Raw genomic sequence first — 25,489 nt, forward strand, 5'->3', positions numbered from 1 at the left:
CTAAAATAATGCAGGAAGGTACTGTGGACTGCACATTGCTGGGGACAGGATGATCTTCCCTGTTACAGACTCCTCACCCAGGAGAAATGAAGAGAAATAGCCAGGTGGTTAATGCCTTGTCTTTCCCATATCTCTAAAATTAAGTGGAAAGTCCTAGAAAAGGCAAGTTGGGATGCAAAAGTGTGAAAAAGATGGAGAACCTCTAGAGAGAGCCTTTCCAGCACTTGTGCAGCCTCCTGTTCACCTTAGAGCCAGCTGTTACTTTTTAGGAGATGGATTGGGCAGCTTTTTCTTTCAGCTCTCCCCTGCCTGTAACATTCTTCTTTTAAAGAATGAATGTTTTTGTCTTGCTGTACCCAAATTTCTGATATACACTGACTCAGCACTGGCCCAGAACCCATTCTGAATTACTGACTCATCTCAGGGAACCTGTGCCACTCACTAGCTCCACAGTATTTTGAGAGATTCCCAGGCGTGTTAGGAGTTCTCAGGGTGGTTATGTGACTTTTAGGACCAGATGTCTCCCTTTGTTCTATATCCACCTCAGTCTGTTTGGCTGTAGCTCTGCTAGGAGCAGCCAGGCAGCTGAGCTGGTGGTGCTGGCTCTGCTGGATGGGACAAGGGAGGGTCATTCAGTGACGCTCCACTTCACTCTGTGGTCCATTGTGCCAGAGTATCAACTACAAGGGGATAAGGAGCCAATGTGCTCCTTCCAGCCATCTTTCTACAGAACAGTAGCATTTTGGCAGGGGAGATGTGCACAAGCAACTGTTTCTTTGGAGGGTTGATAAAATACACTCAGAAAGTTGAGTGCCCAAACAAGGGTCAACCTTCAAACACTGCAGTGAGCATTGGAGAATATCAGGGGCTCAGAGACAAAAGATGTCTCATGGGGACAAAGAACTAAAAGCTAGAGAGAATGAGAAATTACAGCAGAAGTTATCTAAGAGACAAGAGCAGTATATGAAAGGAGCAGAGGCTGGGTAGGAAAAGAAAGTTCTTAGCTGAGACACTTCTTTCCTTTTTTCTTTACTGCCCACTGTCCTGTGCACATCTCTAAGCACCTGGTAAAATATCTTCTGTGAGTTCTCTTCCTCCTCACCTTGACAATTTGGCTGCACTGTAAATAACCTGTTCCTGATTTTAAGCATAAGCACTGTTTCACACTATTAAAATTGCATAAGCTCCTGTCCAGCTCCCACACAAGCAGTGCTGAATTTTGGAAGAGTGTTTGGCTGCTTTGGCAGGCAGATTCACCTATCAGACAGACCTGCTTGCAGTGTCCTGACAGCTCTGGGTTCCACCACAACACTGAAAATCACCTTTTTCTTGATTTGCTAAGATGTAAATTTCTAAAACCAGTAATCCACAGAAGTCATGGTAATGGGACATGGCAAGGTGAGCAAGACTTTGTAGTTCATGGAATCATAGAATCAAAGGGTTGATTTACCTTTAAAGGCCATCTAGCTCATCCCCCCTGCAATGAGCATTTTCCACTAGATCAGTCTGCTCAGAGCTCTGTCCAGCCTGACCTTGACTGTTTCCAGGGATGAGGCATCTGCCACCTCCCTGGATAACTTAACTTTTTCCAGTGTGTCACCATCCACATGGAAAATTTTCTTCATTTTATCTAAGTGAAATCTACTCTTTTTTAGTTTTAAACCATTACCCCTTGTTCTATTGTGATAATAAAAAGATTGTCCCCCTCTTTGTTGTAAGCCCCCTTTATGTACTTAAATGCCATCTGTTTTGGAGTTTTTTAAATACACCTCTCACCATGGCATATTTGTTTATTTTCCTTTTACATCCTCATCTCCTTAGGATACACTTTTTTTCCCCTATGGTAGGGACTTGTGTTGCTCTTCAAGTGGGCAGATGTGAAGATGAGAAATGCAAGAGAAAAATAAGCATTTCAGTGGAAAATTTCAGCATCCCAATCTCCCAAGAGGTTGCCAGTTATTGAAAGGCCTTTATTGAGAGGAAGATTTTGCAGCATTTTCTAATTCTGGTCAGACTCTGCATTCACCATATTTCTTCTGAAGCTACTCGTGCAAACAAATGTCCTGAGCAAGATTGATTTGTTCTCAGTTTTCTTAAAGTACATTCTGCATAATCTCAGGGCTTCAGGATTGTGTTCTGTAAGATGAGTTTGATACTGCTGAGATATTTAAGTGCCACTCTTTCTGCATACACTCATGTGGATTATAACCATGTGCAGTGAAACCAACTAATAACAAAACTGAGAGCATGAGTGTGGAAGAAAGCTGAGATGTTCCCCTGGGTGACAGGAATGAAAGGACACTGAGAAACTGAGGCTGAGTGTCAGAGCACAGAAAGGCATTCAGCTATTGTGGGGCATGCACTACACATAATATGTTGTTTTGAGGGTTGTAGATTTACACTTTTTTTTTTTTTTTTTTTTTTTTTTTTTTTTTTTTTTTTTTTGTTGCCAAAAGTTAGAAAATAAGCTCCCCAAGGAACAAATAACCCATCCTGCCCTGGTGGTCACTGTGTATCTCCCTAGAATGACAGCCAGATGAGTTTGAGGATTTGGGGGTTGTAATTTGGTTTTGAGTGTGTGTTAGAACTTGATCCCTGCCTAGATCAAGTTCTGGACTTTCTAAGGATGAGAATCTGTCCCAGCTCTGATCACTGATTCTTGATTCAGTTGCTTGCACTGCAAGTAGCCATGCTTTTAACAGGGGTGGTTCTGGTCTATTTTCCTGGATTTCAGCCAAGATTATGGCCACTATAGTGATACTAATGAAATTCTAATTGTTTATTTGCCTTTGGCCTCAGTCTAAAAACATCTCAAGATCACAAATGAGGAATTAATTTACAAGGTATTTTAAAGGCAGTCATGAATAAGCTTTTAGCTGAAAACTGTACAGTGACAGCTAGTGCAACATCAGGATAGTACTGCATTATCCTGCTTGCAATTTGTAGCTCTGTCATTGTAGAAAGGAGAAAAAAATACATAAAGGAGAAACTACATCCATCACCTTGCAAATACCTTGTAAACATGAAATGAAGTTAGAGATGCAGTTTTCAAACACAAATGTGTGAACATACATCCATCTTTAAGCTATTAAATAATAGAGATTATAATGTCAGAATTATTGATTCTCAATGAGATCCAAGTATTGGTGTCATAAAAATCATCCTGGATTCATCTCTTGACTGCAAAGGGGCTGATTTATAAACCAGAGAATGGATCTGGAGCCCCCTGTATGTGGGTCTTCTGCAGTTTGAGAGCTCTGATGCAGACTTTGGATAATAAACATCCTTTTGAAGGAAAAAAAGTTCTTCATAAACTTCCAATTTTAGCAATCTCACTTTCTTTAGTTTCTTCAATTGCTTTTTCTCTGGGCAGCCTTTGCAAGGAAACTGGCTATCAGTGCACTGTTCTTCAGCTGAGATCTCTCCAGTGTTAAACAATTCCCTGGACTCTGAAGCCTGTTCCAGACTGGGAAGCTTGGGAAGTAAGAGGTTTGTTCCCCTCTAGTTCAAAGCCCATTCTGGTGCCTGCATATTTAATTGCTGCAGAGTACTCAAGAGATCCCTGTGGAATCTGCAAACAAGTTAAAGTTGCAGCTCTTATGTACCCTGAAATAGCTCCAGCACAGCTTTATTCCCCAGAGATGTGTGCGCAGGAGGGTGCAGAGGCAGAGTGCAAGCCAAGGATGTCTCAGTTAATGATAACCCTTCCTGAATATCACCATGGGGTTTTTAGATGCTTTTCAGCTCCCAGAGAGATGCAGGAAGATATGACCCCAATTTAGCATCTCATCCAAAAAGCAGTAAGTAGTTCTGACAGTGCAGGTCCCCCTCAGATCTGTGTGGAAAAGTCAGACTTGGATGTGAGCCCAGCCTTAGCATTGTGCTGAAACTCAGGATTTTTGGGTCCTAGAATGATTTCAGGTGATCCATACTGTGAACATAGGGACTGTGGGATTCAGAGTTAGTGACAAGGAAATTGTTCCTAAAATTACTGGTGGGGAAAATGGAAGGAGGAACAATTGCAATTATTTGCTGCTACCAAGATAGGCAAGACCTGTTCAGGGAACAAAGGCAGGCTTTGCTTCTTAATCCGGTCACCCTGACACATCCCAGGAGCTTTACATTGGCAGGAAAAGAATAAGGGGCATGCTCAATGAATAGCTCATATATCAGAGTGTGAGGGAATGAAACCAGCTTTAGGAAGTTTGACTTTATTACAGATCACATGTGCCTGGAGCCCTCTATCAACACTCCAGCCTGGTGGTGCTGCACCAAGAGCAAACACAGCCCTGCTCTGGGGATATCACAGCCAGGATTACAGAGGGGACAGGGGTCACAGCCAGAGGTGAGGCAGGGACATACTGGTGTGACAAACACGTTTTCATGGCATCCACAGCCCCAGCCAGATTCATCCCAGGCTCTGCTTTGTGGGATTCAAGGCAGAGGTAAAGCACAAAAGTGCAGTTGATAGAAGACAAGATGGTACCTTGTGGGGAGATTTTTACCATGATTTAGAGGGCAGGCTATGAGAAAACATAAAAGTATCTCCAGGAGAAATGACAGAATCTGTTATCTTTAGTGAGGGAAGAAAGTTTTCTGTAGTGACAGGATATTAGATTTAAGAGCCAAGGAGAGACCAAGCAGTGGAGAGGCTTAGAGGTAAAGGCTCAAGCTTTTCTTCCAATCCCACAGAAATATTTATAGTATCAAGACATGTGCTATCAAGATGAAAAAATGAAATCTGAGTAATGGTGCTTTGATGTTTCTTAGCTGGTGAGGATCTTGAAAAAAAAAAAAACAAAACCAAACCATTGTGTTTGGCTTCATCATAGAAAAGAAGCTATAAATTCTCACTGCTTTCCTCATGAATGATCCCCAGGGGCAGCTGGGGAGTCAACTGCTCCAGCTTTCATGCAAATGTCACTTTTCTCACTCAGCCCATGGTGCCTCATCAGCACCACTGCAACTTTGGACACACCAGTGAAATCACACTGAGGGTGTTGTGCAGGTGCTGCATAGATCCAGTCTTGGTCTGTACTTCCAATTCTCAGTGCCCTTGAGCTAGCAGCTCTGTGACCTGTGCTCTGTGCAGGAGGGATGTAAGAGAAGGAAAGGTTTTGTTTGGGTTATAATGTTTTGTTGGTTGTGGCTCAATATCTTTAACATGAGAGCTGTTCCCACTCTGCAATTCCATGAACGCACTATGCTATGTATTTTTATTGTGTTAAGCCTAGTTTTAGAAACAAATAATTCTGAATCAGAAAGCCAGAAATTATCAAAATTTTAAAATCATCAAAATAATATTTTTCAGAACATTTCCCAAATAAAAAATTCAAAACTTTTAAAAATTCAAAATTTTTCAGTGTATCCTGGCAGCCAGGAGAGCCAACCATGTCCTGGGGTCATCAGGCCCAGCATGGCCAGGGGACAGGGAGGGGATTGTTCTGCTCTGCCCTGGGGCAGCCTCACCTCAGTGCTGGGGCAGCTTTGGGCACCACAGCACAAAAATGACATTAAACAGTCAGAGAGTGTCCAAAGGAGGCAACAGAAATGGGGAAGGGCTTGAGGAGAAGCTGTGTGAGGAGAGGCTGAGGGCACTGGGCTGTTCAGCCTGGAGGAGACTGAGGGGAGAGCTCAGTGCAGTTCCAAACCCCTGAGAGGGGAAGAGGAGGGACAGACACTGATCTCTGCTCTGTGGGACAGTGACAGGCTGAGGGAATGGCCTGGAGCTGTGCCAGGGCACGATCAGCTTGGATATCAGGAAAAGGTTCTTTCTCCAGAGGGTGGTTGGGCACTGGAACAGGTTTCCTGTAAAAATGTCCACCAGTCTGGCAGAGTTCAATGAGTTTTTGGACAGTCTGGACCATGGTGAGACTCTTGGGGATGGTCCTGTGTAGGGCCAGGAGATTGACTTGGATGATTATTGTTGGTCCCTTTAAACTCAAACATTCTATGATTCTGTGAAAAGTATTCTGAAATGGAATGTCTGCCTCCTATACAGAAGACCTTCTCCTTGGTGAACTGATATGTTCCACTTGAGAAAATTTTAGCTTCAGTGAAGAGAAAAACTGGTGCTTAACAGAGTGCACAGTGAAGTGAATAAAGAGGAAATGTGTTTAAAATACTGAAATCAAAGTTGTTTTTTGAAGGATAAATAGATCTAAGACAAGGCTAAAGAAGAGATATTGCAATACTTGGTATGAAATGCTTAGAGTAAGCAGTTTGGCATCTGAATGGCAGAAATAGATTTTTAGAAGTTTATTTAGGGGAATTGGAAGCCCATTGCATGGGTGTAGAAGAATTAATCAGTGATAAAACCCAAGGTACCAGTTCTGACTGCTTGGTGTTACTGTTGTATTAGAGAAAGGACAGGATTTGGGATTTGTGAGAACAGATTTGCAGGGAATGATCAGGCTAAAAAAAGGCATATATAGAGGGGGGCAGGTGGTGTGTGTGTGTGTCTATATGAATATCTATGTTATTTATCAGGAAGACAGGCCAAGGTGTGAGATTAGAGGGTAGAAAGTGATAATGAATGAAGTTTTGCTTTTGTAATTTATTTATAGGCAGATGCTAAATCAGACCAAATGGTTATCTCTAATGCTAAATCTTGTTTTCCCAAAAGAATAGTCTCTAAAAATGATTTTCCCCTGCTATCTGTTTTTGTGATGTATAAGGATGGCAGTACTATAACTAATCCCCTTTTGACTCTGCTCATGGATGCTGTAACTTCATACAGCAGCACACTGAACAAGCTGAAATTTTACCTTCTTACCTCTTAATGGGAGCAAACCATTCCTCTAGGGTGGTACAGGAGAGATAGGTTATAGGGCAAGTTGAAAAGAAAAATGTTAGCCAGCAATTCAGTCATAATTCTGAGAAGGAGTTTCTGCCCATGAAAAAAAAGGTTGTGTGCCTGACCTTCCTGGGCACAGAATGCCCCCAATTTTCACCATGAAATCATTGAAGATTGAGGCTCCTCTGAACCAGCCAAAGCAAACACAGTGAACAGCCCTTTTGAAGGTCTGTGCACACTCCTCAGTGTGGTGCCTGCCCTCAGCTGGGCTCATTCTCTCTGAAACTAGCACTGCTAGTGTCTGATTTGTGATGGGAGATGTGGTTTTGGGGGGTGATGTAATCCCTGAATTTAGCTTTGATTTGATAAAATCATTGTTATCATCTGTATTCCATTGTATTATTGCATGTAGAACAAATGCAGTCAGTTTGTCCTGGAGGGCAGCTCCATGGACAGTGGGAAGGGGATGCAAGTGGAGGCTGGAAAAGAGGGGTTCTGAGTTTGGGCTCGAGCTCCCACTCAAAGTTTTAGTGGCTGCAGCTGCTCCTGGCAGCCCTGGGGCTGGAATCACAGAGGCACTGAGAAAGCAGGCATGAATGCTTATGACCCCTATAACTCAGAGCCATTCAAATGGCAGGCAGTGCACTGAACAACTCCTGAGAGCAATCCCTGGTCCATCCTCATTTCCCATAAAACAGCTGTAGTTTGTCATGGCTATTTTCAGGCTCTAGGCAAGCAAGTTGTTTGAACCAGGCACCGCATCCAGCTGCTCAGACTTCAGGAAAACCATTCAGCAGACTTAAAGAGAGATTAATCAGATGGCCTGGCTTTAAAAAGCTTACCCAGAGCAGGTGAGTCAGTGCTGGATCTTGCATGTCAGAGCAGAAACATCCTTCCCCAGCCCTGGGAGACACAGCCTGTGCCTCTTTAAATCTGCGCTGCGTGCTGCAGTGCTCTGCATTGTTGCCATGGCAGAAATCTCCCCATAGTAATAACCTCTTTCAGAGAAGGTTAAAAAGAGACAGTGCACATGCTCAGAAATGCTGCACTTGTTCTCTTAGCAGTTTGCAGCGGCCATTTCAAAGAAACCATCACAAAGACAAGAGAAAGAGCAGGTACTGATATTTTTTCCTTTGTTAAAGGGGGTGACTTTTCTCTTTGATAGAAGTCCATGCACAGATCTGTCTCTGTTCCCACTTGCACTGCAGAGAGAGACCACCCTTGAAGCCTGTCGGTGATTATTCCTTGCAAATTCCCATGCAATAACCAAGAGGCAGGAGTTAGGTGTGATTTAAGATTAATTGGTGCACTAGAGAAGCAGTTGCTTTGCAGTGGGGCTCACATACAAAGCTGAGCTGACTCTGGGGTGGGTGATGGGTAAGGTACCCCCAAAAAGTTTAACAGTGTGTCTGTTTTGTTTTGTTGCACCTTTGTAGTATTCATAGCCAGCTATGAGAATAGCCTCTGCTCCTACTGACCAGGAGGCTTCTTCATCAGGTACTTCCAAAAGAAGCTGGTGTTGTCCTAATTTGCTATTACTTGGAGACACTCTGCAGCATTCTATTGCAAAGACTGGCATTTTTGATTGTACTTGTTTTTATTGCAGATCACCATTAATTAAAACAGAAAACCCAAGCCACTTGTAGTGATTTTAGTCCCTTTATTTTAGGGATTTTAGAGATAAGAAAAAGGATCACATCAGGTTTAAATAGTGGGTGGGACAGGAAATGAAATATGAGGGTATAGAAATTACATTACCCTATCTTTTTGTTGCCATGGGCTCAAGTATATTTGTTTCTCTACTTGTACATGTTTGTCTCTTGCTTCTGAGCCATTTCCTACTCTTGTGTTTAGTGAGGTGCAGAGGAAGGGGATGTGTGGGATGCTGCTCCCTGCCTGGGTGAATTGCTGGTTTGCACGTGCTGCAAGTGTCCATGCAGAATTTGCAGCTTCACTTTAGCTGTGTCTGAAAAGGTGGATTGCACATATTGAGAAACAGTTTTGTTCTGTTCTGTGTTTGTGGCAAAATGGGGAAAACCCTTCCCTCTCCTGCCTCCCTCTACTGCCTTTCTAAATGTGAAATACAATCTGTTCTGGGGAGTGCTGTACTCTTACATTCAGTACATGCAGATCTAATGCTCTTATGCAACATCTTTTGCTCAGTAAGCACCAACTTGAAAATCAGAAAGAGGCAGAATGTTCTTCTGCTTTCCCACAATTAGTTGAACAGATTTTTAATGTGGATTTTATTGTGTTGTTGTAACTTAGCCTTATTTAAGTCTTTCTTTATTCTATTTTGATGTACAGGAATGAAAGGTAATCTTGGCTGAGCTAAGGACCTCCCTAGTAGTGTGCCAGGATCCTTGAGGCTTGGATTGAGATCTCTACCAAGCAGCTGCAACTTGAGCCAGTCCTTTTCACTCTGAACAGTTTACTTGTTGGGTCAAGAAAATACTTGATTTGAAACTTATAGAAAAACTTGCCTCTGTGTGAAGGGAAACTGCTCCTGCTCCAGGCTGTACCAACCTCAGGGCATGGCATGGCCAGGCTGTGGTGTTGAGAAGCAAATGGATGGCTGAAAATTATGGCCTGAAGCCCAGATTAGGAGGGGAAACAGAAGATCAAAAAGTTTTGATGCATTTACCATTAGAAATTCTACCTATGAATTTGTGAAGTTTTAACAAAAGTATTTTCCTTCAAATAATTTCATAAAGGAGTTACTATAATTAGCGTGCTGTGCAATACTAGTGGTTACCTTTAGTTATTACACTTGTAAAAAGATGATGCAGTAAAACAAGCCAGAGGCAAAGACCTTGTTTCCAGGTTCTGTTTCAGCCAGCTCTGTAATCTCAAAGTTTAACAGTGAATCAGCTCTCCAGATTCATGTCTGTGACTGTGTAGGAAAAAGTCACAGACCAGGCAATGCTGCTGGCATCCTGGCTTTCAAATGAAGGACACTAGGAACTTCTTGTCTTGTGTAGGGATGTTCTCTCCCAGTTGAGTTTTATGTACACTCTTCCCTAGATCTTCTGGAATTTTGTTTTCTTTCAGAGGAAGACTGACAATGCTTTCACCATCAGGAGCATCATCTTCTTTGTAACAAAACCCTTGTGTATCTATAGTGTCTGTCACTAACTTGTTTATATCTCTTGTCAAGCAGAGAAGCACCCATTCCCAAGATGCTGGCACCCTGCCTCCTGAGAAGAGCTGTCCTCACAGTTCCTTTAGTTTTTGTGGTTGCACTGCTTGTCACGGAGCCTGCTGGAGCTGACCAAGAAGCAGGAACAGCCATACCAGCTGAAAGTAGGTACCACCCTGCAGTCCTCTCCCACAGCCCCTGCTGCAGCCCTCATGTTGCAGGACTCTGAAGTTTGTCCAAATAATTCAAACTGTTTTGGATATGTCTTGCCTATGTTGTTTAAAAACCCCAACCTGATAACCCAGCAGTGCTGTTTGCTCCTGCATGCAAAGCTCTTCACTCTCTTATCCCTGTCTCCTGCCTGTTGCTGTCTTGCTTGTAGCTGAAATCTGCCACTGTTCTGCACCTCTTTTTTTGTCCATTGTGTTAGCCCCTTCTATGCCAGCAATCAACATCTTTGCTTTTCAGAGACCTTACTGAGACTTGTTCTTTTTCAACTGAGACTGACTGTTTGCTATGTTCTCTTCTTGAGAATGTTTGCTGCTTTAAAGTCATGAATTTTTATTTTAAAAAATCACAATAAAGATGCCAAGGGAGCATTTTGTTAACACCTGGTCTTGGGGCCTTCAACCACCTAATTCTCCTTTGCTGATCTGTGTTGACTTTATTTTGACATGTCCTTACATCAAGTTAATGTGAAAAACTGCTGTCCTCTCCTTTTGTCCAGTGTAAATACGACAACATTGAAGTTGGGTGATGGTACAATGATGGAGCAGGTCTTTAATGTGGGGGTTTTCTCTCTTTTTCTTTTTTTCTTAGCCAGCTAAAGGATTTGACAGGCTCCCTTTCTCCAGCAGGCAGAATTCCTGGTTAGCAGTCAGACAGTGAGCTGGAAGTTCATTCTCCAGTGTGTCAGAGCATGTACAGTCCAACATCAAGTGTTTGCAAAATGGGCTTACAGACAAAAGAGACACAGCAGGATTCTCCAACATAGATTTCATCCTTTGGATCACAGCAGGCCCCAAAGAACAAACTAAACCTGGGCTCAGAATTTCTCACTTGTGCAGCATTTGTGGTGAAGTTGTCAGCCCTGCACAGGCACTGAGAGGCAAACAAGAGCAGATGTGGGGCCTGATGAGTTGAAGATGTTTTGTCCTGTCTGCATTTGCTGTGTCTCAGTGCTGCTGTCTGCCAGGACACAGATCTGGGTACAGGGTGATCAAGGCAAAGCAAGCCTTGTGGCCTTCAGTGTGAGTGTCTCAATTTGGGAGTGCTCTCTTGAACACTCCAGTAAATGCAGATTGCAGTTCTGCTTATCAGCAATGCCCACTAATAACAGGGCATTTGTTTGGGCAAAGCTGTACAATATTCAAAGTTAAAAGCTGGTCTGTATTTATGATATTATAGTCAGTTTTGTTCCATTAGTTTTCTATTTAGAGCTTGCATTTGTTAGATTAGGAGATGAGATTTTTCTAGGGAACAAGTTCATGCTTTCAGACATTATTTCTGAAAATGTGCCCAAGGTTAGTGGAGCAAAATGAAAGGCTTAAGTTAAGGGTTTAATGTTTCCATACAATGAGCTGTGGAAGGAAAAGTGGAACAGCAATATAGCAGGAAGAAAAATATTAATGTAAATTTGAAGTAATTCTTTTATAGTTGAGAGACTGGGTGAACTCTCATAGTGAACCAATTACAATCACCTGGGTTGTTCAGAAGCACCTACATCAGTAACATCAGTACTCACTCTCTGCACTTTCTGTAACTCTTTCTGGTACTCAGAATTGCTGTTAAATCCTTCTAGTTAATTCTTCAGGCCATGTAGTCATGATTCTCTACTAAATGCTCTCCTAGGCCGCCCTTGTGTTGATTGCCATGCCTTTGAGTTCATGCAGAGAGCTCTGCAGGATTTAAAGAAGACTGCCTATAATCTAGACACAAGGGTAAGGAAACATTAAATGTCTTCTTTTTCTTTTCTTTTCTTTTTTTTTTCCCAATTATAAAATATAAAATTTTGTGGATAGAAGTAGATAAGGTGGATGGATTTTGCACACTCAGTGAACTGGACTGTCCTGTGCTCTAAGGTGAGGCTGGTGAATTACATTTCACCTCTCTGTGCAGTAATCTGTGGAATTCTTCTGCTTTGGGGTATCAGGGACAATAGGAAGTATAGGAAAGTGTGAACTGAGTATCCTTCTCTTGCCAAATTATAGCCATTAGTGTTGTTTTTCTTACTGCAAATTCTGAGCACACACCTTTGTTATTATGTCAGGGGGAGTAAGGACAGAGTATCATTTATATTTATTAGCCAAAAAGAAAGAGCAAGCTCAAACAAAAAGCCTGCTAAAATAAAATACTCCCATGCCTTTATCTCTGGGGAGAAGCTAAGGAAGGAAACATCATCCACAGAGAGTTTTTACATTTCTCTGATTTCATAATGATGAAAAATGCCACAAAGTAGAACAGCATAGGGAATGAAATTGTTTGGCTTGCAGTCAGTGTGCAGAATCTGCCAGGGCTGGTACCTTCCTTCAGTGGGGATGCTGAATCTGTCTCTTGCTGCTGCAGGCTGCAATCTGTGCTACCTGTGTCCCAGCAGCTGCAGATGGTGCTGTCCCCTCCTGGGGGCTGTGTCCCCACCTCCTGTGCACCCTTCAGCTGAAGTGCTGTAGAAACACTCCTGCACAGATTGTTCAACAGAAGGCACTGAAACTTCTCTGCTTTCCTAAGCTATGGTCAAGGTTGTTCACAGGTCAGAGCCTGTGAACTGTTGTCTTTGAGGAATGGTTTGAGGTTACTTCAAGCAGGGTCTTTGATGTTTAGGTGAAAATACAAGTGCATGAATTGTGACATGCTACAGAAAAATAAACAAACATTCCAGCAGAACCAGATTGGTATGTAGCACATTTACAGCTAAACAAAATCTGTTCAATAATAACAGGTCAAATATATTTTGGGCTTCTTGAAGAAATCTTGCAAATGAATCTGCTGAGCACTTTATACAGCCCAAACAAGATGTTCAGATTGTGTGCAAAGTTGTTCTAGCACACCTCTTCCTACTATAAACCTTTGAACTTTTCATCAGAATTTCTACATCTTGATGCAAAATCTCTTAAAGGTTTCTCTGGATATCTGGCTATGGCAATGACCTTTATGAAACATTCAGCTTGCAGACTATGAAAAAAACTTTATAAAACACAGATATCCCAAGCAAGAGTAGCAATAAGAATCCCAAAGCTAGAAATAGTGTTTTAATACTTTTTAAAAAATAAAAGACAGCCAACGAGATAAAATGAGGACAGAAAAAGGGTCAGTTGAGATTAATGTCCTATTATTTCACACTTGTGGATTTGATAGCAAGCCTGAAAATGTGATGTATTCCTATGAATACAAACGTATCACTTCCTTATCACTTTAAAAATCTAAATAATTGAATTCATATTGAAATTCTTCAGTTCCCCATGACTAGAACAGGCCTATGCCAGTCATTAAGCTAGGAATTTTGCCTACATCCTCAAAAGACATGGAACTATTTAATAGTTGAGGACTTCTTGGAACTGCCTTCTAGGGTATTTTAATTCTCACTTTTATTATTCAGCTGAGGCACAATTTAATGCAAACTGAGGATTTTAGGATCACTGCTTTCAGCCACAGATATATTTCACATTTGACTATTTTAGTCTGTTTTGCTGCTTTGTGGGGCAAATATTCCTGTCCCTGAAAATACAATTCCTCTTGTTAACATTCCCACTGGAGACATTAATTTCCTTGAAAAACTCTCCTTTGTTTGCAGGCAAGATTGTTAGAAGATGACTAAGCAGCTCCTAACTGTGTTGGAGGGGGAGGGATTCCCAAAAGCTTAGAGAGGAAATTCTCATTTAATTCCTCCTGCACATCTTACCCTGCAGTTCTACACAGGGGAAGCCTGTATATCATTTTATTGCACAAGAACATTGCTCAAGAGCTTTCACACTTCATTTGGCCCTGGGTTGATCTACATGGTGTCTCAAAGCAAGCTGACTCTAGCAGAGGTCCCAGACCCTTTTATGAAGGAATAGGCTGGATCTCCTTCCTTTCCCAGTACCAGCTGTGTTTGTAGCCTGCTCTGCTGTGATGATCCCTCACTAATTGTCAGGCTGGCTGCATGAGAAGGGGCACAGACACTTCTGACAGGGTGACTCCTACACGTACCAGACCTGTTCACCCCTCTCTGTACTGTTTTTTGTTGCTGCTGGCCCCTCAGAGCAGGCTGCAGGCTGGGTTAGTTGTTTTGGCAGTGAGAACCAGCTCTGGGCAATGTTTGTTGATGTCTGTGGTTCACCACTCAGCCAAAGTGCTGTATGTGATCATAAGCTGGGGAGAGGGTCTTGTGCTGCTGGGAGGGAGCTGCTCCCACCACAACCACTGTTCTTTATTGCTTTATAAACTGTCAGTGGTTATTTAGACTGCTTAAAACACAGTAAGCTAGATGTGTCCCTGAAAACAAAAAGAAAGGCTTGAAAATGTTATTAAAGATATATAAGATGGTAAGCAGCCTTGGGGCTCAGCTCCAAGGATGTTGGCATGCTGTCAACCTCCCTTATTCAAACCATTGCAAATGATGTCAGTGAGGTGGTGAGAAGGTGGTGATTGAGTCTCTTTTCAATGATTAGCAAAGTCTGATCAGATCTTTTCAGTTTTGCAGGACAGCTGAAACAATCAAAAGTGATACCTGATTTAATATAAAACCACAGGGCTGTGGTTTTTCCTGAGATTTATCATCTGGGGAAAAAAGCCTGAGCAGCAGATGGCTTTTCCTGCACTAAGAAGACAAGTGCAGAGCAGGATGCTTCAGCCCAGCTCTGCTCTAAGTGCCTTTAGCTCATGTGGGTCAATGGAAAACACAGCTTTTAACACACAGCCTTAATCACATGGCAGCTCCATCTCATACAAAAATTGCAAGTCAGGCAGATTAAGGATGGCTTTGATTGGCATTTAGAGCTGCTAGTCTTCATAATGTCTTTTTTTTTTTTTTTTTTTTTTCTAATGTATAACTGGTTACATCAGTAGGGATTATTTTGGTAAGTGGGCTTCCCACAGGTACTGTGTCCCATGACAATAAAGCACAGCACCTCTTGTTGTTTTAGGCTCCAGAGCACATTGTCAGTAACTACTGAATTTTCATATTACCAGGAGAAAGTTAAACAGGAGAAGTTAAAGAAGTTAATTTCTTCACTGAGATTGAGTCCAGGCTGTCACAGTCTAATTTTAAATTCTGTGTCTGTTTTTAAGTAAAATAAAATTTCTGACATGATTTGGGATGGGTGGGGAGTGGAGTTACGGCTGTAATGAACTTCCAATCTCATGGTTCAGTTTGTGCTGTTGAAATAAAATTGTAAGAAAGAAAATAACTTCTTCCATGCACAGAAAGTAGTGCTATGTTGGTATACCAATTAATCCCACAAAAGCAAAATAATTTTGCTGAACAGTAAACAATAAATCTGATTTTTACCCCAAAATTCACCTCATGCCACTAGTTCCAAATAGTAGAATAAAAAGAAAATGGGCTTTTGTTTGGGAGCTAATTACTTTTACAATGCTGAAACTTGTTTTTGATGATGTTGTTCCTTCCCTCTTATAGACAGAAACTCTGCTTCTTCAGGTGGAAAAGAGAAATCTGTGCGACTGTGTAGCTGCCAATCTACTGAACTGAATCCTGGAGACCCCTGAGGAGAGTCACCTGTCCAGCAGTTTTTAAAATGCAGCTGTATAAAATACAGCTTTATGGAGTTCATGTGGCAAGCATGTATGCCCCAATGTCCTGATGAAATTGGGGGCCTGTGTCTGATGCATTTGTCTGTTCTGTATCTTTTTAAAAAATAACCTACCCTCTTTTCCTAATCTGCTGGATTGCCAGTAAGGGCTCAATTCAGTAAATCTGTTACTTGGTTTTAGAGGGGTTGGGGAAATGTAATCACTTTGATTTTTAAATCAGAATTTGCAAAGTGTAACCCACAAGATAATTTTGGAGAACAGTCCCCTAGAGACACCTGCAGCTGGTTTTTGTCTCTAATATGAACATTTGTCTGTGGCAACTTACCCAGTAACATTGAGACAAGACATTGTGGTCTCTGTAGGCTTTGCCTGTGCATTAAAGATGATGAAGTCCTTTCTGTTTGTTGTCTGTGCTGTGTCCACCTTCAGGCATGTTGTAGTTCTGTCAGCTGTGATGGGATGTGTGTCATGAGGAGTTACATGTCTACTGTTCTTGGACCAAAACTGTTTGTATCTCAGTGCTGAGCCTTCTGTTATCTTGCAGAAGAGTATTATTTTCTTTAATTAAAGTGTTTGGTTTCTTCCTCACCTTCCCTGGATATCCCATTCTCAACCTAGTGAATTTCTGAGTAGCTGTATTTTAGCAGGTCAAATGGATAGAGTGAACATGGAAAAGGAGAATCTGGGTGGGACTAGGCAGCCTGGGCAGTTCCAGCTGTACCAAATGCTGCCACCAGCAACTTCTCAGCATCACATTGAGGGACAGCTCTGTGCAGTGCCAAGAAGTTTCTTTGTGAGACTGTGCCTAATTTTGCTTCAAGTGACACACAGTTATTAGGTCACACATATTTGGTCCATCCTGTGATGGACCAAACTCCAAATGTTTTGGTTTTCCCTCGTAGTTGCCTTTCAAAACTGCTTCTTTTGTTTCAGGCATGGAGAAAGACCTTTGTGCCTGAAAACGGAGATTGTTTTATCGTCACTTCTTCCCCTGTATTGTAAGATACTGTGTCCACTCACAAGTCTGAAATTGGCTGAGCACTGTGAGTAGGTGCTTGGAGTTTGTCTGATGTGATTTAGAGCTGTCTCAAATTATTCCGACATTGAGACCTGGCTTGGGAAGTAGATGGGACATCTGAAGGTAAAAATCTCTTCAGCTGAGTTTAGAAGAAAGTTCCTGCCTGTGGCCTGTAAATAAATTTGGTGTGACTTTGCTGGAAGTGGCTGAGAGAGGAAACACAACTAGAGCTCTGCCACTGCAGCTGTGGGTGTGGTAACAGCAGCTGGGGGAGCAGGGGAACACCATAGAGCCCTGAGTGGCTTCCCAAACCTGCCCAGAGCTGGGAAAGCCAATCCCTGTATGCTGAGAAGTGCAGCATGCCCTTCTGTGTGTGGGGACAGAGGCCAGCACAGAAGCCCAGTGTGAATGGAAGAGAGGATTCTGATGGTTTTTTTCCAAATTCTCTCAAGGAGCAGCTGTGCTGTGTGTTTTTCACTCAGTGTTTTTCACACAGCATGGGAGCACTAGCACTGCTCATTTTGGGCTGCTTGGCAAAGTCAGGCAGTGCAAACCTCACCTGCAGCTCCCCTCCCAGAGAGTGGGAAGGGGCAGCACTCCTTTCCTATCCATGGCAGAGCACTCTCAGCATTTCTGGGAGCAAAGCCTCCTTTGGAGGGCTTCAGCTGGTCCTGGCTGCAGCACAATGACTTCTCAGAGCTCCTTGGCTTTTCTGCACTTGGCTTGTGCCCATCTTGTTCTAGCCTGGCTTTGTTCCTCTGCTTTGCTCTGAACCTGTCTTCTCTCTCCTCTCCATTTCAACCTCCATTCCCCTTCCATGCTGGCACTGCCCTCTCTCTAGTCCCAGGGATTTCTCAGGGCACTCCAGCCCCTGTATCACTGCAGTGTGAGTGGTGGGGCTGATGCTCCTCAGCTCAGCAGCCCCTGTAGTCCAGTTGGCAGTACTGCCAGAGCAAAGAGTGACACTCCAATTTACCATGGAGTGAGTGACTGTGGTGCTAAGCAACATCAGCATCTCATTCCCAGGGAAGAGGAATTCACCTGTCCAGGAAAGACATTGTGTGGAAGGACCTCTTTTTACCTAAAAACAAACATTGCTATTGCAGAACTTGGAGGAAGTCCCAGAATAGCTCAGTTTCAGATGAAATCTCTGCTCCTGGAGCTGAATTATTCTGTGGACTGTCCCCCAGGCTGGTGTAATCTCACTGGCTTGTTACAGGTGTGGACAGGAACCCAGCCATGTTTGACAGATGGAACACCTATGGATCTTTGTGAACTTTTCCCTTGGTGATTGCACAGTCATTGGTTTGAACAAAAGAAAATCTGACCATTTGGAATTCCTTCATTTTGCTGCACCTCCACTTTATGATTTGTTGGAACTGGGAAAGTGAAACACAGGACAGGATTGGGCTATTGACCCAAGAGAAAGCAGGCACAATGGGGATAGGTGGGGTAAGGGGAATAACTTTCTCATTCTCTTCCTCAGAATGTGAAAAATGTAAGATTCCTTTCATTCTGCAGGAGTTCCAATACAAGCAGGATTTTCCTAGTGAAGATTTTTGCATAGGTAAAATCTTTTAAAGTCACCTTACCTATTCTCTTTTCATTCAATTACTGTTCCATGTTAATTCTTGTTCAAAACCACCCAAATGACAGGAGAGCAGCTAATATGCCAAGAGTTCTGAAAAAGGATTTGCAGGGAGGTGTGGGAATTGCATCCAGCAACTAGAATATCTGTTCTGGGCAAGTGTAAAGGAACTTTTGCAGAATTTGAATGTGTAAAATCAGGTTTAATATGACAGAGGTACAAGACTCAAGACCATTTTCATAGAGAACAAGTAGAACCATATAAAGTTCTGGCAAAGGAGCTAGAATAAACAGAAGCAAGATACAGACTGGGAGCCTTCAGTCTAGTCAAGAGATGGCTGTACAGGATGGCATAAGTTTATGAAACCATAAGTGACCAGAGAATGGCTGTTTGCTGTCCCTTTACAAACAAGCAGGGGGTTGCACTGAACAAAACCTGCTCGAGGCAGGGTCAGAGCAAACATGAGGATGATGCTCTTGACCTACCATGTGTTCCAGGTGCTGGAAACCTGCTGCTTTGCCTCCTGCAAGATGTGCATTTTTTACTCCTCAGAATCCAAAGGTTCCTGTTAAATCCAAACTGTTATTACACACAAATATAAGGGGGTTATCAGAACACTCATGCTTCCTTCTCACTGTTCACCTTGTCCTGTTTTATTTCCTGTTCTATATTACATGGTGCCTCTTGCTTTGTAAATGAACTGAAAGCTGTTTGGGGCAGAGAAATTATGTCAATTGCACTGTCAGGTGGTCATCACACCTTTAAGTAATCGCCAACTTATTAAATAAAAATCACAATGTAAAATAATTTGGTCTGTTGCTCAAGTTTCAAGCATAGAGTTAATTTATAGGGGTTTGCAGTTTAATCTCCATGTAGATATTCCTTAACCTTCTTTCTTAGGCTGCAATGCAAGATGTAACCAGCAGTATATGTTCAATCACCATCTGTTGAAACCAGGTGGAGCAGTGTTCCTCATCTCTTCCATGACCCTCATAACTCTGGGGGATATCCTCTGTTAATGGGTCAGCTGTTAAAACCATGTGGGACAGTGCTCTTTATCTCTTCCAGGACCCATCCTTTGTCCAGAGAGATATCTTCTGTTAATGGGCCATTGAGTCCCACTGCATGACTGATAAAATTGCATCAGCCCATGGAGAGATGCCCCACCCAGGGGGAGGAGCCAAGCCTTTCCTACCTAGATAAAATCTGAGATTTAGAACATCAGAGCAGCCTTTTTACTGGATTTCCACAGGAAGACCAGGCTCATCTTTATCACCACTGGACCTTCAAGGAAAACTGCACTCTTCTACAGGAGCACTGCTTCAACAGAACCACATCTGTCACTGCAGCAGGGTGCAGCCACCATTTAATGGGACTGCTACAACACCCTGACTGAGTGACGGGGTGTCAGGTTGTATTCTGACTCTGTCATTGTTTTCTTTGTATTACTGTATTTCTATTTTAATTTTCCTAGTAAAGAACTGTTATTCCTATTCCCATATCTTTGCCTGAAAGCTCCTTAATTTCAAAATTATAATAATTAGGAGGAAGAGATTTCCATTTTCCATTTCAAGAGAGGCTCCTGCCTTCCTTAGCAGACACCTGTCTTTTCAAACCAAGACACCTTCCAACTCCATCTTGCTGCTCCAGCTGTGACTTTGTAGAGTTGGGAAGTGGCAGAGATGATATTTTCAAGATCTCTAAACACCTGAAGTTTAAAAAGTGACTAAAAGCATAAAAAGAAGAATTCCAGGCATGGATGCCATGAGAAAGGAAATGCAAATATCTGCAGATATTCTATTTTTACATTGATCTGCCTACACTTTCCTTCCTCACAGCCAGGGCTGTCATCATTTGATTCCTGCTCTGAACCATGAACTTTCTGAAAACCTGCTAACACATCAGCATTAGCCTTGAGCACCTTTTGCTGTTTAAATGAAAGTAAGTGATGCTGCACTTTTCTGGTAATTTAAGTGATAAAATTATAGATTGTTCTCTTTGTCAAGAGAGTTTGAAAACAGGGTAGGACTGGCACTTATCCTGTTATTCTTCATATCTTCACTTTTCTTTGAGAGTCTGAATCAGCTGGAAAGACTGCTGACTGGTGATGCAAGTTAGGCCCTTCTACAGAGTAAACAGGATGCAGATTTCAAGGGAGAATAATGTTCAATTTCTTGTTTAGATGTGGAGGGATCTGAATATTCTCTGTGTATGCATTAATAGCTCCATTTAATGTTCATGCTCAGGAAAACAGCATGCTAGTCTAATCTAATTGTTAGATGTTTTCTAAGAATTTATGTTTTTCTTTTAAAACTTTATTTTTATCCAATTTTTAAATTGTATTCCAAATTTTCATAAAGTATTTGGCTATGCAAAAGCAACACAGGCAGATAAAGCAGGCAACACAGAGAGAAAAAGGAAGAAGTCCCATCATTGGAATTTTTATGCAGTTAGGGAATTGTGTGAATTATTAGAGAAGAGGAAAACACAGCTTCTATTTAGCTTTAAGTGCTAAAAGCGTGTATAACATGACATTTTGATGTGCATAAGGATATTCATCTATGGGAATTTTCTACAAAATAGAAAGCGTAGGAGCTTTTCTTTATAAGAGAGTTTCATCTCTCGTCCAAATTAATGGAAAGATCTGCTCACAGAAAATACCTTTTAATACCAAATCCGCACTAAGTTTTGTTAAGTTAATTTAGGCTGACAAAATCTGTTGTTTTTGTGTGGCTTCTGCACTGAACCAGATGAAATTTAGCATCTTGCTTTGCATAAATCCCAACAGGCTTTAAAGAACACAGGTTTAGTGAGTTTATATCTATCAATCTTTTGACTGTATCCTATAAAGATGACTGTGCAGTTTCACTTGGAAACTTTTCAGTTTATTATGGGGTCTGGGGAGAGACACAAACAAAGGACACAAACAGAGAGACACAAACTTGAGGACAAAGCCCAGAGTTACCAATGTTTGTGACTGTCCAGGAGGTCACTGCAGTGCTAAAACTTGTCTCTTGAAGATCTGGGCATCATGGACTGTTTTTTTTTCCTCAGTTAAAGAGCAGAACTTCATCCATGCACTGAATTTGTCACACAAGGCTTCTTGCCTAAGCAGCTCTTGCATTGGTCCTGGACTATATATACACTGTAACACAGCATCCAGGCTCTGAACCGTGTCTGGTTTCAGCCAACAGCACTAAATATAACTATACACAGCTCAGGCTTGCACTGAAGCAGGACCTGAACAATGTTTGAATGCCTTTTGACAGCTGGTATGTTGCACATTTGTTTTATAAACAGTTTTATACATGGAAGGTTGAACCACATACTGAAGTCAATATCTTTCCTAAACTAGAATGAGATTTCTCCACCTGCCCATTCTGTAAGCACAGACAGCCTGTGCAGAGAACTGCCTGTGACTTTACTCACTCTGGTTTTGGCAGCCATGGAATAACCTGCCCAAATTCCAGCATTTAAAATATCAACCAACAGTTTCTTCCCAAACACATTAATTCAAGAAAGGATTTTTGCACACAAGTCAAGCAAGTAAACAATGACACACCTATGTCTTCCTAGACAGGGATAAGATTGGCAGTGCAAGGCAAATATCTCAGCTTTGTCCCCAGTGGCATTCAGAGCACACAGCCCTTGCCTGTGCTGTAAATTGACCCCATGTCCAGCACAGTGGTGCCTGCTGGATTTCCAGCAGTCCAGTGCAAACCCCATAAATAAATTAGGAAAACTGGTATTCTGCCAGTGGTTCTTCTTTTTCTTGGAAAATCTGAACTGGCCTTCATTTCACAACTGCTTGACAACCCCTCCTGCATAGCTAAAAGTGTTCTAAGCTTTTGAAAGTGTTTAAAGGTGCTTGTGGCACTTGGCTTCTGTTGATTTTTGGAGATCTCATCAAGCCTGGGTGCTTTCCCACATCTTACACTGTGATGAATGAATCCTCTTGGAGCTAACCTGTTCCTGCACTGAAGGATCTCAGTGCCAGATTTCTACCACACTCCTTGCAGCCATATCCCTGTTCTGCAGTGCCATGTGAACTTTGTTGGGACAGCTTCATTGTCTCAAAACCTCGCAGTCTGACCAAGGCTCAGCCTGTGGTCAGACTCCTGAAGGGTTTTCCAGGAAGCTCCAAGATAGGGAACTTGTCAAGCAATGATGCCAAGAACAAACTGGTCATTTCACAAGGGAGATTTTTCCACTCACCAAACCTCTGACTTAGTGCTTAAAGAAAATCCTGAGCCATCAAGCAAAGGTGAATCATTATCTCAGAGCATGAGGGACAAGGTAAGTATAAGTGATTTTATTTTCAGTCCTTCTCAGCCCTGAGATGGCTGTCAGAAAAAAAGACAATACAATTTATCCTGTTTATGGGCTAAAATGTCAAATAATGCACCAGCCTCTTACTTCTCAATTCATTGGCAAAGTTGTGGTTTGCTTGTTTAAAGGCAGATTAAGAAACTGTGGACCCTGCCAACTGCCCTGCAGCCAAATGTCTCTGAACTGCCTTATCACTGACCATCCCAGAATGGGAATATTCTGACATCATACTTGCTTAAACCAGAAACAACATTTCCTTTGCCCTGATAACTGAGGGAGGATAAATAATTACTCTGAATTTCACATGCTGCACAAGGGCAATGAATTTCTCCCAGGGGTATCTGTGTTTGTGCTGGAATTACAACACAGAGAGCTGGAGTGACTGCCTGGGGGACAAAATTATCCTTAATCACAGAATTAGGAGAGACAGGAAGGGAAAGGTATCAATAAGAAATCACTCAGTTCTTCCCTTGTCTTTATGCAGGGCCACTATCCCAATGCCATTCCAAATGATGTATCATTTATACTTGTAGGGTGAAATATTCCCCTGCAGGAAATCCACTCCAGTGCCATCCTCATTATTAATAAGTTTTCCAGGGACTTTGGTTGTGCCTCCTGAATGCCATTTAAACCTATGGTTATTTCTGCTGCTGTTGGTGTCTCTGATAACTCTGATACTGCACTGTCCAAACAAGACACAGTACTGCAGCTCAGGCCTTGTGCTGAAGGCAGAATAAGTTCTTGCACTTCTTTTTTGTATGTCCCAGTATAATTGTATTTTTGGGGGGAATGACAGAATATTATAAAACAATTTCAGCTTGTGACTCCCTAACTTCACCATAGAAATGCCATTTATTGGGCTGTTCCCCATTCCAAATATGAACTGTTGATTAATCCTGATCAAGTGTAACACCTTGTTCTCATTTTTATAAAATTTCATTTGGTTTTCAGACCCTTTTTCTAGCTTGTCTGCCTGATTTAGAATTCCAGTCCTCTCCCCCAGCATTGCTTATAACCTCCAGGCTGATGTTACACCTTAAATAACCACGTTGCCTATTCATTATCCATAGTCTGAAATTCTGAACAGCCCCTGATGTGCAGTCCTGATGTGATACACCCTCCCATGGGGACAGAGACCCACTGCTAACTCCCGGCAGTGACCCAGACAGTTTTGCTGGCCTCAGAGAGTTTTCCTTACTTTGCTTCTGACAATACTGTGTGATACAGCAGTAGAGATTGCCCTGAAATTGGCTGTCCTTACCTGCACAGCCTGTTACCCTGTCACAGAAGGGTACCCAACTTGTTTGACTTGATTATTGATAAATAGTTCTTATTTGCAATTCCAGTTCTTGTTTTTGAAACACTTACAAAATGTTAGTGGGATTATTGCTTCAAAAACTTTCTCAGGGATGGATGGTAAATTGGATTGTGTGTCATTTCCCAGTTCTCTTCCTCATTTTAAACACAGCCACTGCACTTACCCTTTTCCAAGACTGGCATGTCACACCTTCCCCGAGCTCTCAGCAGTAATTGCCAATGGTGGTTGCTTTAGGTTCTTCTTTCAAACTCCTGTGGTAGGTCTGAGTAAAAAGAGAGCTCCAGGCAGATCCAAACATAGAATAGGGACCTATCACAAACCTACAAGCATCAGTAACCAAAATAAATTTCTGCTAAATGTTTTTATCTAAAATATATTCAGTGGTATTAGTTGTGTGAGCCTTCTGCTCACTAGCTCACCTTATTTTCACTGGTAGATAAGAGATGCTTAGTTCTGTATCACTTTTCAAGGCATCAACTTGATTAACTTCCCCCTTCTGCTGAACAGAGAATAAACTCTTCCCTTGGGTTTTGGCTTCCTTTTTAAACTCCTCTTGTGTTTAAATGATGTATTCTTGCTGTTCTTCATGTTTCATACTGCTTGTGTCTGATTTTATGTCTTGGCCTCTCTGGGGTTATGCCTGGGGTTGTTCTCCTGCCATTATGTTGTTCTGTAGATACTAAAACGACTCTGGTGAATCTCTTGGAATTTTCTCATCTTCCAAAGTTAATTTAGTACTGGTATCCCTTAGCTATGGTGATAGCTAATGGTGAATGTAATAGATAAGTAAGTTGTGCAAATGTTTTCATGTGTCTCTGCTCTTCAGCTTTGTTGGAGGTGAGAAAATAGCCCAAATTTCTGGAACTATTCCGTGCAGACTGGCTCCTGTTCTCTGTGAATTGAGAACCACCTCTTGGACCACATGTTAGCAGGAGGAGTTGGAAACTTTTTTCATATTTCTTGAATCAAATTATCATTTGACACAAAAATTGGCCAGACTCTGTCAGTGTGATATTGGTGGGGGGGAAGGGGGGGAAGCAAACCAAAGGACATTATTTTAATCTTAGTAGTATAAGTGACACTGAAATTATGCCTTGTACCCCTTTAGGTGGTGGATACAGAATGCCCTACTGCAGATATCCCAATAGTTAGAATTTTAGAAAAGACTACACTGACACCTTGAAAAAATATTAGAACATTAGAAAGCACTGTTTAGTGCTTGCTACCTTATCAAAAGTTACTGCAAGGTAATTCCTTCCTGTCCCTTTCTTGAAACTCATGTATGAAAAGTAGCTCATAGCTCTGGGACCAAAATGAGAGTATGGGCAAGAAACTCATATGCCAGGGTGAATGGAAGTGTGAGAATTTTGGATTTTGTGCCATAATTTTCATTTGATGTTATTTAAAACTGAAGATCAGAGCTAGACTGTGTGACCAGCTCTAGCTGAGTGTATAGCCAAGCTAAATAATGTTTGTTTGTACCTGGCTCTTATGGAGCTGCTCCTTTAACAGGCCTGTGATGAGACAAACAATGTAAATCTGGTCCATCT

At 42.0% G+C, this 25,489-nt stretch overlaps 1 protein-coding gene across 1 annotated transcript; it reads left to right on the top strand.

Moving 5' to 3' along the window:
• Positions 1-7,826: 7,826 nt before the first annotated feature.
• LOC306802420 (NELL2-interacting cell ontogeny regulator 1-like) lies at positions 7,827-16,084 on the top strand (the record flags this gene model as incomplete). Its single annotated transcript, XM_079306644.1, is given in 5 exon segments — positions 7,827-7,839; positions 7,842-7,911; positions 9,957-10,099; positions 11,787-11,875; positions 15,553-16,084. Coding segments are annotated over 5 exon segments (387 nt in total). The 3' UTR covers positions 15,625-16,084.
• Between the last annotated feature and the right edge of the window lie 9,405 nt (positions 16,085-25,489).

Source organism: Erithacus rubecula, assembly GCF_903797595.1.
Source record: "Erithacus rubecula genome assembly, chromosome: 5".
NCBI lineage: Eukaryota > Metazoa > Chordata > Aves > Passeriformes > Muscicapidae > Erithacus > Erithacus rubecula.